The sequence below is a fragment of the Lycium barbarum genome, chromosome 10, assembly GCF_019175385.1.
Source record: "Lycium barbarum isolate Lr01 chromosome 10, ASM1917538v2, whole genome shotgun sequence".
In the NCBI taxonomy this organism is placed as follows: domain Eukaryota; kingdom Viridiplantae; phylum Streptophyta; class Magnoliopsida; order Solanales; family Solanaceae; genus Lycium; species Lycium barbarum.
In genome coordinates, this window is record NC_083346.1 from 2,160,879 (window position 1) to 2,179,552 (window position 18,674).

The 18,674-nt window shown below is 38.4% G+C and overlaps 1 protein-coding gene and 1 pseudogene across 1 annotated transcript; one reads left to right on the forward strand and one right to left on the reverse strand.

The window, feature by feature from the left end:
• Window positions 1–2: 2 nt before the first annotated feature.
• Window positions 3–1,749, reverse strand: LOC132616163 (protein RESTRICTED TEV MOVEMENT 3-like). The gene is made up of 6 exons (XM_060330770.1): window positions 1,610–1,749; window positions 1,381–1,510; window positions 1,121–1,296; window positions 745–1,039; window positions 490–656; window positions 3–390 (listed from the first exon to the last, which is right to left on the reverse strand). Exons 1-6 carry the CDS (start codon window positions 1,632–1,634, stop codon window positions 236–238), a joined length of 948 nt encoding a protein of 315 aa, XP_060186753.1. The 5' UTR covers window positions 1,635–1,749; the 3' UTR covers window positions 3–235.
• Window positions 1,750–2,787: 1,038 nt separating this feature from the next.
• On the forward strand, window positions 2,788–7,775 carry LOC132615269 (uncharacterized; annotated as a pseudogene).
• The last annotated feature ends 10,899 nt before the right edge of the window (window positions 7,776–18,674 follow it).

The window sequence follows — 18,674 nt, forward strand, 5'->3', positions numbered from 1 at the left end:
TACAACAAGAATGCGGAAAATGGATTTAATTACCAAATAGTAGTAGTTCATATGCGTAACTATATGATAAAGAACACTGGGACTGGTATGGATTGCCAAATTGGCATGATGATACAAGCAGATTATTTTATCACAATGAGACTGACTTCAATTTTCTTCTATCTGGCCTGTCCAAACAGAAGAGGAAATATTCTCTGTACAATAATTGGTGTCATGATCAAATTCTAGCTACTAATTAGAGCATGATATTTTTAGTAGTAATCCCATGCACAGTGACTTCAGCTACTATAACACAAGCTCCTTTGACCTGATAGCGGTAATTGAATAACCAAATCGGTATAAATCTTGGCCATCCACAAGATGTATGTGATGCACTGAACCAATAGTTGGCTGCAACCAAAAGTAGTATAATGATGATGACATAATAATGCTCCATTAATCTTTTCAACACTTCATTAACTTTTATAGTACTGTACCGATGTTAAGTACCTTTGTCACTGTAATATCTCTCATTTTTTGAATCAGGGATACGCAATGTCAAATCTGCATATATTTGAGTGCCCTGAGAAAGGCTGCTTGGTTCTGCCAATGTCAAGTATAGTGACAGGTGGCTGCCTGTGCCACTTCCTTTTCCCTTGGGGTATACTTGTATCTTCCTGTTTTAGTTTTATACGTACATACAAATAGCCATTATATATACATATTGAGTTACACAATTTGAGAAAAGGAAGCGAGTGATTGTACCATTTATGTTCTCCTGCTATGAAGGTCCTAGAGTCTTCACAATTTGCAGTAATAGCAGAGAACGTGTTGATCTTCCAGGTGTGCTCAAAGCTAATGGGGTCTTTCACCATGGAGAGACAGTCCCCTCTACCTGGGAACTTTTCTTGACATACATAAACCTCTGCTCCTAAGACACACGTATCATCTACAACATACCCATTTTCTGGATTGCTGAAAGCTTCTTGACTCATGAATCGATCAAATCCCCATTCCACCTTCATAGCATGGAATCTTCTTCCCTTTTCATTAGATGTATCTGTTGTTGTAATTAAGAACTTTGATTCTTTCTCCTTCATTATGTTCATAAAAAGAAATTAAGTAGATGTAAGAGAGAGACCTTGGAGGACCAAGTAATTGTCGTTGTTTTGATCAAGCAAATAGAGCCGAAAAGCAGCATGAACCTCCCAACCTGCAGGGGCAAGTGAGGTTGCATCCGCCATCATCAGATACACAGAAACATGGTTGCCTGCTTTATTCTTGTTTTTGTTTCCATTTGGATGAAACACCAACTTCCTGCACAACCAATCAACTGGTTACAAATTTAAAACTCAAGAAACTAGTAATACTAATTAGATTCCAGTAGGGATAAAGTTGCACCATTTATAGCCGCCAGCTTCAAAATACGGAGAGGTGTATTTCTCAATATTGTTCTTTTTCAGAAGAGAAAGTGACTGAATTTTGAGTGTGTAATGAGTAGGGGGGGTTTCTGAAATGGATCTTGAAACTCCTGCAACAAAATATTTGTAGTACAACACAACATTAGAACATATATACTGAATGCATCATGCAGGAAAGATATGCTAGCTTTTAATCCATAAGGGCCCACCATCTTCGTTGCATAAATCAGCCATGACCAAGTATTTGTTATTAACGCCTTTATCTTCCAGTGCATAGCATTTCTATAGTCATTAGCCTGTTATTTATATGTATCACAATTCATAACCGAGTTGCCTCGAAAAGTTATCCTTTGCTTAAGCCGGACTATGTATGTTTCTTCTGTTAGCATTCTCTTCTCACAAACATTCCAAAGTTCCAAATGGAGGTTTCGAATTCATATTTACACACTACAAACTTACACGTAAAGTAGATTCCTACTTTCCCCTTTTCCTCAACCTTTGTTGCTTATTACCAAGTAGTATAAGTTAACTCTCATGTTTTCTTTTTACACGACAGTCTTCCTTTTTTTTTTAGCCTATTTAACAAGAATAATAAATTTTATATTTAGATACTTTTTAATATCATATATATTTCACTTTATATATCTTATTACAATCACACAAATGTCACTACATGTCTAACACAAGTTTTAAAGATACTTTTCTTTATTTTTAAATTTTCTACCAAGTCAAACATCACGGTATAAAATGACACGATTGAATAGTATACAAAAATAAAAATACTAATATAACATCTTTTAAAAGGCAGAAACGTGAAGCGGGAAATCTTAGGATATGGGGCGAGGTGTAAGCCTCAAGAGATGATAAGCCTCGCGGATCTTTAAACTTTTATTCTATTAATTAAAAAAATAACATAATAATACAAAACAATGTTGAAAAACCATTAGAAGTTTAAGAAAGTTAGAAAGGAATAAAGAAAATCATAAAAACAAAATCTAAGATTTTATTACAAGTATAAACAATGCAATAGTATCAAAGTTATTACTTATGAGATACAAATCAACTGCAACATCTTAACTTTCAAACAAATTTAAAAATCAGTCATAAGAAATGTCATCAAACTACACATTTTATCTCCATTAAAGTAAATAATCAATAAAATTTATCAAAGTTATTACTACAAAAAATAAATAAATTAGAATTAGCTGCAAACTTTGTCACTAATTTGTTGCTAAATAGCTAGTAGCTAACAAACTCTTTCTGATAATTTATCCCCAAAATAGGATTAGCGGTTGATTTTGTTATTTAGCTACAAACTTTATTCGTCCCTTGTATCAAAGAGATCGGGATCAGCTTTGAGGTCTGAATACACCGGAATATTTGATCGATGAAGGGGACAGCGCAAGCTTACGGGGAATCATGGTACTGGGACAAACGATATACTGATGAAGCTGCAGGTCCCTTTGAATGCTACCAGAAGTATCCGGGGGCGGATGCACATCCAACCGCTGAAGTATCCATCACTCAAACCACTCCTCAACCTCTACGTCCCTCACAACCATCGTGTCCTCATTGTCGGTTGCGGCAATTCCGGTATCATACATTCCTCTGCACTCTCTATTCCATTTTCACTTTGTTTCCGAAAATGAAAAAAGAACATACAGAAAGTGTTATGTTCCAGTCCCCCATCGGTATTTCTAAGTGCTGATGTGGGGTTTATATGGCCTTGGCTCTCCCACCTTAGTCGTTAGCTTTTGGGCTAGGTTGTAACAGAAAACAGTTTCTGTGCATGTCATAATTCAATCAACTAGTTACAGATAAAGCTTTGTTGTCCATTTTTTCAGTTTGATTTTGAAAAGAAACAGGAATCGATTTAAAAGTACATGGAAGTTGTCTCAAAGGACCTAATAGAAGCACGTGGCGATCCAACTAGTTAGAGTTAAAGCTTTGTTGTCCTGTTCTACACTTACTTCAGGTTCTGTGCATGTCATAACTGTTTTAATCTGATAAGAAACATGCATATTCGTGTAGGGTAATTGAATTTAGAGAACATCTAGTTATATAGAACTCCTAATTTAAGTTAAAAAAGACAAATCGGTTAGTATTAGACTGAATAGGCCTAAATAGATCTGAATGGACATATCACTGCCTCCAGGTAATTTGGAATTTGAATTTGTTGATTCATTGAATCGAATTAGAATCTTATTCCAAGATTCAACCATTCTAAAGATATAATCTTTTATCTTCCTCTTTCTTTGTCCTCCAATGCGCATTATTCAGTTGGTAATGTAATCATTGATTGGCCTTGGCTCTGATTCCTTCCACTATTTCTTCCCTCTCATCTCACAAAAGTTGTTGAAAAGCATTAGAAGTAATATTGTATATTATTTGCTTGTGTGCGTTTTTTGTTTCTGTTTTGGTGTGTTATTATACTTGACAGATATTGTGTTTGTTGAAGCTTTTAGCGAAGGCATGGTTGATGATGGTTATGGAGTCCGGAGCCAAAATGGCATATTTTTACAGCAATTAGACCAAAATAGGCTGTCTTTTTTTTTTTTATACCCAAATGGGTATTTCGTTGATCATTCAACGAAATACCCCAGTTACTGTTCATAGCAGCAACTCTTTTTTTTTAATTTTTTTTTTGCATTTCGTGGAACAATCCACGAAATAGCTTTTTTTTTTTTTTTTTTTTTTTTTTTTAATTTCGTGAAAAAAATGATTTTTTTTTTACATATCATGACACAATCCACGAAATAGATGTTTTTTTATTTTATTTCGTGAATAAAAAAAGAAATAGGAAATTATATTTTTTTTTTGTTTTTGCATTTTGTGTATTAAAAAATGAAATAGGATAAATTTTTTTCTAATTTCGTTCGTATAAAAAGGAAATTGGAATATATATATATATATATATATATATATATATATATATATATATATATATTATTTCGTGTATTAATGAAGGAAATTGATTTATTTTTTTATTTTTTTTGCATTTCGTAATCTAATGAACGAAATAGGTTTTTTTTTTTTTTTGTATTTAGTGAATAAAAAAACGAAATAGGAAATTATATACATATATATATATATATTTTGCATTTCGTGTATTAAAAAACGAAATAGGAAAATAAAAAATAGGAATATATATATATATATATATATATTTCATTCATGTACCAATGAAATAGGATGAATATATATATATTTTTGTGTTTCATTTATAAAAACATTTATATATTCACGAAATAAAAACAAATCTTATTTCGTTTTTTAATAAACGAAAAAAAAAATAGTTGTAAAGTCAAGACATAACTTTATTTTAAATATAAATATAATTCTAAAAAATATAGGGAGAAAAACTAGTTGTAAAGTCGTCAAACTTTAGATGGTCATAACTTTGCGCTCGGACGTCCGATTTACGCGATTTTTTTTTTGATTTTGGGTATTTTTCCGAGATCTATGCACACAAACTTCCGCAAGGCGGTTTGGCCGAGCCGATTTTTAAAAAAACGCCTTTTATCACATTCAATTTCAATTTTTCAACAAATTGGCATTAAATTTTCAGTTCAATTTACTTATAAGATGATGATACGCAATAGATTTCAACGTAAAAATCCAGGGATAATGTATCTGTGAATGTCAATTTCACTTCTGCGGTTTCAATTACAGTTAAACACTAAGTTTTTTGAAAAATATATTTTAAAAAAATTAAAAAATGGCTTTTAATCAATTTGGAATATATATATATATATATATAAGATCAATTTCAAAAATATATAAAAAAACTGTTTTTTTTTATATTTCGTGGATTGTTCCACGAAATGCAAAATAAAAAATAAAAAATAAACAGTTTTAAATTAAAAAATAAAACAGTTTCGTTAATATAAATAAAACTGTTTTTTTTTTTTTTTTTTTGCATTTCGTGGAACAATCCACGAAATATTTCATTGGTACATGAATGAAATATATATATATATATATATATATATATTCCTATTTCATTTTTATATAAACGAAACAATTCCTTTTGAAACTTTCGCAAAGCTCTCCTTTCCTTAGAGTGAGTTGGTTTTGAATGAAAGCAGGTTTCATCCCGACTTTCATCGGGGACAGGTACGGGGAAAGTCAATTTAGTGTTTTGTGATCGCTCTCTTCTGTCATTGCTGGGTGAGTTGACCCATTTCGAATTATGAAAATAAAATTATTTTCCTATTTCGTTTTTTAATACACGAAATGCAAAAAATATATATATATATATGTATATAATTTCCTATTTCGTTTTTTTATTCTCTAAATACAAAAAAAAAAAAACCTATTTCGTTCATTAGATTACGAAATGCAAAAAAAATAAAAAAACAAATCAATTTCCTTCATTAATACACGAAATAATATATATATATATATATATTTTCCAATTTCCTTTTTATACGAACGAAATTAGAATTTTTTTTATCCTATTTCGTTTTTTAATACACGAAATGCAAAAACAAAAAAAAAATTATAATTTCCTATTTCTTTTTTTATTCACGAAATAAAATAAAAAAACATCTATTTCGTGGATTGTGTCATGATAAGAAAAAAAAATCATTTTTTTTTCACGAAATTAAAAAAAAAAAAAAAAAAAACTATTTCGTGGATTGTTCCACGAAATGCAAAAAAAAATTAAAAAAAAAGCTATTTCGTGGAACAATCCACGAAATAGCAAAAAAAAAAAAAAAAAAAAAAAAGAGTTGCTGCTATGAATAGTAACTGGGGTATTTCGTTGAATGATCAACGAAATACCCATTTGGGTATAAAAAAAAAGACAGCCTATTTTGGTCTAATTGCTGTAAAAATATGTCATTTTGGCTCCGGACTCGATGGTTATGAGGATGTGGTCAATGTTGATATATCTTCTGTGGTAATCGAAGCAATGCAAAAGAAGTATTCTGATCGACCACAATTGAAATGTAAGCTCTTATATTTATAGAGGTGATCTTAGAGTCCCACATCAATGTGGGATGTGGTAATTTGTTTCCTTATATGATGGACATTTCTACCTCATGAGGAGCTAGATTTTGGAGTCGAATCATGCCTTTAAAGTTTGAGCTAGTTATATTGTCCACACTGAGGGATGTTAGAATCCCACATCGATATGAAATTGAAGTTTGCTGACAAATCTCACCTTTAAAACTGTCCATTTTGTATTCACACCTTTACATTCCCAAATGTCATCGCATGATATCTTTTATACTTTTCCATGAGATGCATAAAGACGACGAAAAATAATGTTGCTTGCTAATAAGGCAAAATCTTTTGTGTGATGTGAAAACATTTTTGAATATCATGGCGTTTTCCTAATTAAGCAGATATGAAGATGGATACACGAGACATGAGTTGTTTTGAAGGTGGTTCATTCGATGGTGTTGTTGATAAAGATCTTGACGTTTAACAACAATTTTTTTTCTGATTCTAAAAACTTCAAAAAGTTTGTGACATCTTTTTTTCATGTGGCCTTTCAGGAACTTTGGACTCTATCTTGGTGAGTTCTTTACATCACTGTGCACATACTTGAATAGGATTGACATTTTATAGAAAAATGTCTTTCTGCAGTGTGGACAAAGCTCGCAGCAAAATGCTGCTAAGATGTCCGAGGTTGGCAGGTAGATCGAGACATTTCTAGTGCTTTCACTTATTGAGCGTCTCCTTTTGCTTTTTGATCTCTTCATTTATTGAAGCAGTTGATGGCAAATTTTAGGGTCTTGAAGGATAAATGAGTCTATATTCTGGTAAATGTCTGTTCTCTTGCTAATCAAAGAGATGTTTCACTCGTTTGACCTAGCATTGTACTACTCCTAAACACCCATCAAACATCTGAAGACATAAAGTGTGCTAATAAACTAAGTGAAAAATTACATAATCTTTCTAAGCATTTTCCCTCTTTTTATCCATGTTGATTTCAGAATATCAGATATATCATGAATGACTCCTTCCTGGTTTAACTAATTCTGCAGATTACATATGGAACGCCAGTTTTCCGACTCCCATTGTTGAGAAACTCGTGCTTGTGGAGTATTAAACTACATGTGATAGGTCTCTTGAACCTTCCTACTGGTCTTTTGTGTTGGTGCTGATGTCATGTTTATTTGAATCAGCTTTTTCCCGCAAAAAGTGAAGAACATCTTTATTGATAACTCCGATATCCATGTTTATATCAGCTATACTATGAAGAATATATTTCTAAGTTTGAGAGTGATTAGTTTGTAGTAGAGACAGTTTTGATGGAATAGCTGTCATCATATTCGGTCCGAACTCTGGTGGTAGAATATACCTACCAAAAGTAATTGGAATAAAGATGATAATTTTCTCATATCTAAAGATCTTGAATTTCACTTATTTGTTATTCTCCTCATCATTCCTCATGTTGGGGGTGGGGAGTGGTTGCGAGGTGGGGGGAGGGGGGGAAGGCTTCAACAGATAGTCAACTTGTTTGGGCTTATGACCATCTGACAATTCAAAGTCCAAGTAGGACTCTTTTTTTTTTTTTTTTTGGAAACCACTATATTTTATTAATAGTAGTACATAATAAACAAGAAAGTAAAAACAGCAATGATCTGCAAAAGCAAAAGCAGAAGCAAAAGCAAAAAGACTAAAATAAAAAAGGAATAGCCCCAAGTAGGACTCCTAGAACTTGGGCTGTTTGCAAAAATCAAATACACAAAATGAAGAAAGTTAGAACCCAAAAGGAATGTTGGAAACGTTCTCTACTTAGCAACTTATTTTGTAGCCTACTGTATTAAAAGTTAATAAAACACCTATAATTAGAAAAGAAATGTATGGCTGAAACTACTGAATAAAAGTTACAAAAATATGTCTGCTTAGAAACATGAAAAGTCAATAGTAAAAGTACAAAAAAGGCTACAAATTCAGCAAGTTTTCTTTGCTTCTAAAACCCATTATATTTCTCCCTTTTCAAGCATTTAATCCTAATAACCAAAGCTAAAGATAAGCTAGAGGTCAGAGAAAGTTAGGTATTTCAAACAACGGAGAAACTACACACGAAAAAAGGATGTTTCCTTAGAAATGAGACAAATACTAGACATTATGGGAGACTCGATACGAAGTAGCAAGTAAATGAGGACTAAGTCCCATTCGGACCCCAAACAGGGTTTCATGCACAAAAATGAATAATGAAAGGATTAGCACGTGCTACAATATGTAATACAAAACTTATGTTAAATCACAAGTAACATATGATTTCAAACAAGCTACTGTTTTTTATACATAGAAATGAACAAAATAGTAGCTTGTTTGACAATAGGGAAAAAATTGAAAGGGTACAGGTTCTGTTATAAATAGAGAAACACTGGGAATGGTCCAAACACTGGTTTTAAAGGGATGAAGGGACTGAGGTATATATGATATACAACTAAGGTATACTGAACAAGAAATGACATGTTTTTCATAAGAACAACCCACAACACTATGTATCAGATTTGAGCAATGAAGATAGAAGAGATTGTATTGATTCTAAAAAATTGAGTAATGATTACAATCTAGTAGAAAAGGAAGGAAACATATTAGGATCAGATCAGAAACCCTCAACAATGGTGGCCTTCAGATTTTTGAAGTTTCATCGTCAAATTGAGCTCAATCCAATTTCACTCGAACCCAAACTTCAGAATCGTCTTCCTTTGAGCTATTTCCAACAAAATGAGGCAACACCCATTCGAGATTTCACAACAAATTTTAGACTGGGCAAACCCAGATTCTTCATAAGATATGATGATGGATTGTATTTGGCCTTTTGAGGTTTCTCTCCATTAACAAGTCAGAGAGAGAGCGAGGGAGGGAGGGAGAGAGAGAGAGAGGGAGGGAGGGAGGGATGGAGAGAGGCAGACGCACGAAGTTAATGATACCTACGTAACTAGATCACTTACGGGTATTGGGCCATAATTATCATTTTTTTGCGCGGATTGCCCTTCGTTTGGGGTGGTCTTTAAATTTTGCCCCTCAAATTTGTGATCTTTAAATTTTGTACTTTATATTTGTGGTCTTTAAGTTTTGCCCTTTGCTTGGAAAGGTGGGCGAATACATGAAGTTCTGAGTTCGAACCCCCGCTCAGGCATAAAATAAAAAAATAATTTCACAAGGCAGGATTGGGGGAGTGTATGCCGGATCCAGAATACAATCTTTAAAGAAAAAGCTAAAGTTATGCCGGATCCGGCATAATTAAAAGTCTGTCCCATAAGGCAGAATTTTTCCTAAGACATAGCTTAGTTATGCCTTATGGGGCAGAATATTAGTTAAGGCATAACAAAATTATGCCCCATAAGGCAAGAACTTTTCTTAAGACATAGACTTTGCTTTATAAGGCAAAGTTTAAGTTATGCCTTAAGAAAAAGTTCTGCCTTATGGGTATACTTTTAGTTATGTCTTTGGGACACATTTTTTAGTTAAGGCATAACTAAAAGTTTACCTCGAAAAGTAAATATATATCTGTGTGTGTGTGTGTTTAGTTAAACATAACTAAAAGTCTGCCGGAGAGGGCATAGCAAATTTAAACTTTGCCTTATAAGGCAAAGTTTTAGTTATGTCTTAAGGAAAACTTACGCCTTATGGGGCATACTTTTAGTTATGTTTTATGGGGCACACTTTTAGTTAAGGCATTACTAAAAGTTTACCTTGAAAAGTTAAAAAAAAAATACATATGCATGCTTCAAGGCAAAGTCTGCCCATAAGGCATAAGTATGCTCCCATCGGCATAAGTTTGGTAATTCCTTAACAAGATTATGCCGATGGGGGCATACTTTTAATAGACAAACTTTTATGTCGGTGTTAGAACCCGTATTTTTGTACAGTGGAATAATCTGGATTAATTACGATAAGTTAGGGACAAAATTATTTCGGGATACAAAGTCGGGATTCTTGACCTTCGATTTTATTTTGAGATATAAGTTGTGCATGAATTTATTGGTATGGATCAATTAGGAAAAATTTGGGACCAAAAGTGATAAAATTAGAAGTGGAAAGTCATCCACAAATTCCATGTGGTGCCCACACAATTTGGTGTCATCTTTTAAGTGGTCCAACTCATTTAATGTGGGCCAAGGGACAACAATGCACTTCATATTAGTTAAAAGATGACCATGTATTCATCTTTCTCACTTCCCACAAAAAAAAAAAAATATCTAAAAGTTGAAGGAGAAAACCCCCAACCTCACGGCCAAGTTGAAAAAAAAAATCAAGATCAATTCTAGCCTTCCAAAAATTATTTCTTTGGCACAAATCAACTATATTGAGGTCCCTAAGTAGCGTGGAAGCATTGTGGGAGCGATCAATCCACTATTTCTCATCTTGTGGAAACCCTAGGCTTGTGGAAGTTGAAGATAAAAAGGTAAGATTTGATCTTGTTCTTGTGTTATGATGGTTATATTCATGTTGTAGTATCTTATTATGGTTAAAAATCATGAAATAAAGAATGGTGAAGTGGATGCCATATGTATGAGGGTTGGGCGTGTGATGGGTGTTGTTGTGTTGTGATTGAAATTATGAATTAATGTTTAGTTAGTTGATTATGATCATTGTAAGGTGAAGAACAATTGGGAATCATCCATATATGTGTATGTGTAGTGTTGATTGAAATGGTTCACATTATATGACAATGAGCGAATGAATATCGCTTAATGTTTTAATCGTCGTCGCTTTGAATTTTATGCTGGAAATGAATGTTCATTGGTTCAAATTGAGGTTGTAGATGTTGCGGACTGATTTGGGGGCTTTTGTATATTTAATGTAATTGGTATATGGGCGAGATAGTATTGTTAGAAGGTGAATTGTGAATACAAACCATAATTTGTCAATGAAGAAAAAGTTAGAGGGGCTGTTTCGGTTAGGGGGCTGTTTCGGGTAGCTGGAGAAAAATTTGGATTATTGGAAATGTTGTATGAATTGCTTAGAATGTCCTTAAATATTGTTGGTAGGGGCATGGGTTAGTATGTGAATGTATAAGCGTCGATTTTGGCTTGAAGGTAAGTTGTCGAATTGAATTTATGTAAGTTGTTGAATAGTGGAAAAAGAAAGCTATTGTTGTTGTATTGCTTTCCGAATTAGTTGTTGATGTTGTTAGGTTGGTTGTTGCTGTTGTTGTTGATTGATATGGCCGAGTTAAATTCTCGGGGTAGCCTATTTACAGGGGAAATGCCGCCCAAATTTCCGTAGAGTTAAGGGCGAAATTGGAATTTAATGCCCAAAAAGTCTTTAGCTAATGTTTGGCATTTTATGGCTTGTTTGTAGACCTTGGGCAGCCCGAATCATAGTTTGGACTTAGCTGGAGTTGGATCATATTGGAGAGCGTTTGAGGTATGTAAAGCAACCTTCCTTCTTTTGGCGTGCCTTAGTTTCACATAGGCTAGATTGGAGCTTTAAGGGAATTCCAAATTCGAGATCCGAGCATGTTATGATCCATATATATATATTCTTTGGCACTCTTATGTATGTTTTTATGAAATATGAACCATGATGTATTTGAAGTAATCGCTTTCCGAAATTCGCATGGAAAATGTTCGCTTTAAGGAATTTTGTAATCTCTGAATGCCATATTTTTCGCATAGAGGCTCGGATCGCTCCAATAATTTTTATAGGAGTTTGCTTGATGTATAATGGGTATGTTTTTCATAGGCGGACTCAGTTCGGGTCTATACTCGTCCGTGGGTCCCGCGACGCCCTTTATGTAAATTCGACAACTTTGAATCAAAAAGTGATAATTATTACTCCGATTTCAAATATGACTATTTTACTTATCCTTCGGATTTATAATAATGATTTTATGCATATGATTCCTCACTACTCCGCTCGTGCCTACTATGATATCGTTCGCCGGTTCCCGGGCCGGTTCTGTTGTCGTGCGCTTTTTGATATATTCCGGTGTTATGCTGTGTTTATGGTTCACCGTGCTCCTTGCTCGAGGGCCGGGTTCCACTTATGTTTGGCGTTATGCTGTGTTTGGCGTTATGCTGTGTTGTGATGTGTGACGGGGATTCGGAGATTTGAAACTTTCTGGTGTTATGCTGTGTTGTGGCGCCATCGACAGGCGGGCGACCACATTTTCCAGTGCCCTATGCATAATTTATACTTTGGGAATAAACATTTTGATATGTATTATTTTCTATATATCTGATTCGATTATTATTCAGATTTATTTCTGTACCTTCTGCTTTGCATACTCAGTACATATTTCGTACTGACCCCCTTCTCCGGGGGCTGCGTTTCATGCCCGCAGGTACAGACGCACAGCCTGGTGATCCACCTGTTTAGGACACCCTTTCTGCTATTCGGAGTGCTCCTCTCTTTCCGGAGCTTATACTTTTGGTATATATATTTATTAGTGCATTTGTATATATTCGTTCATGGGTACGGCGGGGCCCTGTCCCGTCATATGATTCTGTCGGTCTGTTTAGAGGTCTGTGGACATGTTTGTGGGTTAGGGTCTTTCTGTATGGATGTATGTACATGTCGTTTGGGTGATCCCATACGCCGAGGCGGCCGGTCCGCATATGTTGTTTGGGCGATCCTATACGCCGAGGCGGCCGGTCCGCATATGTTTATATCTTGCTTGGTTAGCCCTGTGTGGCTTTTGTTGGTATTTTCTGCGTGCAGGGTATATTGGATAGTCCGTAAAACAAAGGAAACTCTGCCGAAATTTTTCTGGAAATTACTTAAATTTGAAATAAAGCCTTGTCGGCTTCCGCCATATACTAGAATGAGTTGATGGAATTTGAGATAATACTTAATAGATGGGTTCGGGTGCTCAGATCGGGCACTAGTCACGGCCTACGGGGTTGGGTCGTGACAGAAGTGGTATCAGAGCGAGGTTTGTCCTCGGAGTGTCCACAGATCGTGTCTAGTAGAGTCTTGTTTATCGGTGTGTTGTGCACCACATCTATAAACAGGAGGCTACAGGACATTTAGGATGTTGTCTTTTCTTCTGATCTTAGATCGTGCGATAGAACTGTGCTATTAGGATGATTCTGTTTTGATCTGTTGTTGTTTTTCTTTCAGTGATGCCTCCGAAAAAGGCGACGGCCGCCCAGAAGAAAAAGGGCGTAGTAGGAGAGACCAGCCGGGCTCAGAAGGGTACTCGGACCCTTGCTCAGATGATGCGTGATATTACATCCCGGCCAGCCGACTCTGCTACGTCTTCATCGTCAGAGGAGTCTGGAGCAGCTTCACCATTAGCTCCAGGGGCTTCAGCTCCCGCGCCTCCAGCTCCTCAGCAAGGGGCGGAGGACAGGACACTGAGAGAGGCTGTGCAGTTATTGACCACTCTGGTAGCGGGACAGGCTCGCAGACGCGGGCGGAGAGATGATGATGATGACGATAGGCGTGACAGCCTGAGGGTTCGAGAGTTTCTATTATGTGGCCCTCCAGAGTTTTACGGGTCTAAGCCCGACGAGGACCCCCATGACTTTATTCGGGGGATGCGGCGCTCACTAGATTTGGTCAGGGCTTCAGAGACTGAGTCTGTTGAGTTGGCTTCGCATAGACTACGGGATGTTGCTGCTCACTGGTATGAGTCCTGGGAGCTATCCAGGGGTGAGGGTGCTACCCCAGCTACTTGGGACGAGTTCGTGACTGCTTTCACTCACCACTTTTTGCCCCCAGAGTTACGGCGAGCGCGGGTTGACCGATTTTTGCATCTGCAGCAGAGGGGTCGGAGCGTCCGTGAGTATAATATGGAGTTTGATTCTTTGGCCCGGTATGCACCTGCCATAGTAGCAGATATGGCCGATCGGATGCACAGATACGTGATGGGGTTAGACCGCTATTTGATTGATGGCTGTATGGCGGTGGCATTGCAGGCAGACATGGATATTGCCCGACTACAGGCTTATGCCCTAGGTATGGAGGACCGACATAGAGCTGATTATTCTAGCAGAGATCGGGACAGGAGGCCGCCCAAGAGGGCCAGATTCGCAGGTTATTCTGGAGACTCTCGAGGCGGACAGCCTCAGCAGCAGCAGTCAGGCAGACATCCTCCTCCGTCAGGCCGGGGTACACCCCCACAGTTTACCGGCAGGAGATCTGAGGGTGTCGGATATTCAGGGGCAGGCCCGAGCTCCAGGGCTTCAGGTTCACAGTTGAACAGAGGTTCCAGCAGTCAGATGAGGCCACCCAGACCTTTGTGTTCCTACTGTGGGAGACAGCACCCGGGAGAGTGTTTCCGAGCTACGGGTGCATGCTTTGTGTGCGGCCGTCAGGGCCATCAGATGAGAGACTGTCCGGCTAGAGGTGGTACAGGCAGTTCAGCTCAGTCTACCGGGTCAGCCGGTGGTTCATCTTCAGCCTCGGTGGCGATGCGCCCTGCGGGGCGAGGTACTCCAGCACCAGCAGGCCGCGGCAGGGGTCGTGGCGGAGCTTCGGGTTCTAGCGGTCCTTCGAACCGCATTTATGCTTTAGCCAGCAGACAGGACCAGGAGGCTTCGCCTAATGTCGTCACAGGTATATTACTGGTTTTCTCTCGTGATGTGTATGCATTGATTGATCCTGGTTCTACATTATCATTTATATCTCCACTCGTTGCTGATAAAATTGGGATAGAATCCGAACCGATAGAGCCTTTTGAGGTAGCTACACCAGTAGGGGATTCTGTTATAGCCAGTCAGATTTATAGAGATTGTTCCGTGATTATCTGTGGCCGCTGCACTAAGGCGGATTTGGTAGAGTTAGATATGATCGAGTTTGACGTGATTATGGGTATGGATTGGCTAGCTTCTTGCTATGCTAATGTTGACTGTCAAAAGAAGATAGTCCGATTCCAATTCCCAGGGGAGCCAGTTATAGAGTGGGCAGGTAATACAGTATCGCCGAGGGGTAAGTTTATTTCATACCTCAAGGCTGAGAAAATGATCAGAAAGGGGTATATTTATCATCTGGTCCGTGTTCATGATTTAGAGGCAGAGGCACCGACTCTTCAGTCAGTCCCAGTGGTTAATGAATTTGTAGATGTATTCCCAGATGAGCTTCCGGGTCTACCTCCCGAACGGGAGATAGAGTTTGCTATTGATCTGTTGCCAGACACTCAGCCTATCTCTATTCCTCCGTACAGAATGGCACCTGCAGAATTAAAAGAATTGAAAGAGCAGCTGAGAGATTTATTGGAGAAGGGTTTCATTCGGCCTAGTGCGTCACCCTGGGGAGCTCCAGTATTATTTGTGAGGAAGAAAGACGGCTCGCTGCGGATGTGCATTGATTATCGGCAGTTGAATAAGGTAACCATCAAGAATAAATATCCCCTCCCCAGGATTGATGATTTGTTTGATCAGCTGCAGGGTGCCAGGTACTTCTCGAAGATAGACCTGCGATCGGGTTACCATCAGGTACGGGTACGAGAGGCTGATATTCCCAAGACAGCATTCAGGACCCGATATGGGCACTATGAGTTCAGAGTTATGTCTTTTGGGCTGACAAATGCCCCAGCAGTATTTATGGACCTGATGAATCGGGTATTCAGACCGTTCTTGGATATGTTTGTGATCGTATTTATCGATGATATTCTGGTTTATTCTCGGTCAGAAGCAGAGCATGCAGACCATTTGAGGACGGTACTTGGCACACTTCGGCACCAGGAATTATATGCTAAATTTTCTAAGTGTGAATTCTGGTTATCTTCAGTGGCATTTCTGGGACATATTATTGGGGCTGATGGCGTCCGGGTGGATACCCAGAAGATCGAGGCCGTAAAGAATTGGCCTAGACCTACGACGCCGACAGAGGTGCGTAGCTTTCTGGGATTGGCTGGTTATTATCGGAGATTCGTGGAGAAGTTTGCTTCCATTTCAGCGCCTTTGACAAGGCTGACTCAGAAGGGAGCTAAGTTTCAGTGGTCAGATGCTTGCGAGCGTAGCTTCCAGTTGCTGAAAGAGAAGTTGACTACGGCTCCAGTCCTGACTCTTCCGGAGGGTCCAGATGGGTATGTGATTTATTGTGATGCCTCTGGTATTGGTTTGGGATGTGTGTTGATGCAGCATGGCAGGGTGATAGCTTATGCTTCCCGGCAGCTCAGAAAACATGAAAAGAATTATCCTACTCACGATTTGGAGCTGGCCGCGGTCATTCATGCCTTGAAGATGTGGAGACATTACTTATATGGGGTTCACGTTGACATTTATACAGATCATAAGAGCCTTCAGTACATCTTTAGGCAAAAGGAGCTGAACTTGCGGCAGCGGAGGTGGTTAGAGTTGCTGAAAGATTATGATGTTGACATTCTCTACCATCCTGGGAAAGCTAATGTTGTGGCGGATGCACTCAGCCGCAAGTCTATGGGCAGCCTAGTAGACGTGCCGTCAGAGAGTAAAGAAATGGTTCGCGATATTCATCAGTTGGCTAGTCTTGGAGTTCGCTTGGCTGATTCTGGAGATGTTGGGGTTTCTGTTCGAGGTATTGCTGAGTCCTCTATTACAGAAGATATTAAGCGGCATCAGTATGAGGATCCTATTCTGGCAAAGTACAGAGACGCAGCGCTGGCACAGGAGAAGACTCCGTTTGAGATTTCACCTAATGGAGTGTTATTTCACAGAGGCAGATTGTGTGTACCTGACGTTGCAGGGTTGCGGCGACAGGTTATGGGCGAGGCACATTACGCCCGATATTCTGTTCACCCAGGGTCGACGAAGATGTACCATGATATCAGATGCCTATATTGGTGGGACGGTATGAAAAGAGATATAGCAGAGTTCGTTGCTCAGTGTCCAAATTGCCAGCAGGTTAAGATTGAGCACCAGAAGCCCGGTGGGCTATTGCAGGAGATGGAGATACCGACGTGGAAGTGGGAGATCATTAATATGGACTTTATTACAGGTCTACCTCGCACTCCACGGAGGTATGATTCTATTTGGGTTATTGTTGATCGGCTGACGAAATCAGCCCATTTTCTTCCGGTTCGGACCACCTATTCAGCTGAGGATTATGCCAGGCTTTATGTCAGGGAGATTGTACGACTTCATGGAGTTCCGGTGTCTGTTATTTCCGATAGAGGTGCCCAGTTTACAGCTAGGTTCTGGAGATCGTTTCAGGAAGGATTGGGAACCCAGGTGAGCCTGAGTACAGCCTTCCATCCCCAGTCTGACGGACAGGCCGAGCGCACTATTCAGACATTGGAAGATATGTTGCGTGCCTGCGTTATTGATTTCAGGGGTAGCTGGGACGACCATTTACCGCTTGTTGAGTTTGCATATAACAACAGCTACCACTCCAGTATTCAGATGGCACCCTATGAGGCTTTGTATGGCAGGAAATGCAGATCTCCGATTGGTTGGTTTGACGTGGGTGAGACTCAGTTCATCGGTCCAGATGTGGTCCAGCAGGCCGTGGATAAGGTGAGACTTATTCGAGAGAGATTGCTAGCGGCCCAGAGTCGACAGAAATCTTATGCTGATAAACGACGTCGACCGTTAGAGTTTCAGATTGGCGATTGGGTGTTCCTGAAAGTGTCGCCTATGAAAGGTGTTATGAGATTCGGCAAGAAAGGGAAGCTCAGTCCGAGATATATTGGGCCGTATCAAATTATTCGTACAATAGGCAAGGTGGCCTATGAATTAGATCTGCCAGCTGATTTGGGAGCGGTACACCCGGTATTTCATGTTTCTATGCTTCGTAAGTGTATTGGTGACCCTTCCAGAGTTTTTCCTGTAGATGATATTCAAGTCACAGAGGAGCTATCTTATGAGGAGCAGCCTATAGCCATATTGGATCGTCAGGTAAAAAGGTTGCGGAACAAAGATATGGCTTCTGTTAAAGTGCTGTGGCGGAACAATAACCGAGAGGAAATGACCTGGGAAGCTGAGGAGCATATGAAGAAGAAGTATCCTCATTTATTTTCGGAACCTACAGGTAATCCAATTCTCTATTTGACTTTGTTGTTTGATCAATAAATGTATGGTTGTGATAGTTGAGAAGGAAACTCCCCCAAATTGTTTGTATGACCCGTGAGATAAATCTAACATTCGCGGACGAATGTTCTTAAGGGGGGGAGGATGTTAGAACCCGTATTTTTGTACAGTGGAATAATCTGGATTAATTACGATAAGTTAGGGACAAAATTATTTCGGGATACAAAGTCGGGATTCTTGACCTTCGATTTTATTTTGAGATATAAGTTGTGCATGAATTTATTGGTATGGATCAATTAGGAAAAATTTGGGACCAAAAGTGATAAAATTAGAAGTGGAAAGTCATCCACAAATTCCATGTGGTGCCCACACAATTTGGTGTCATCTTTTAAGTGGTCCA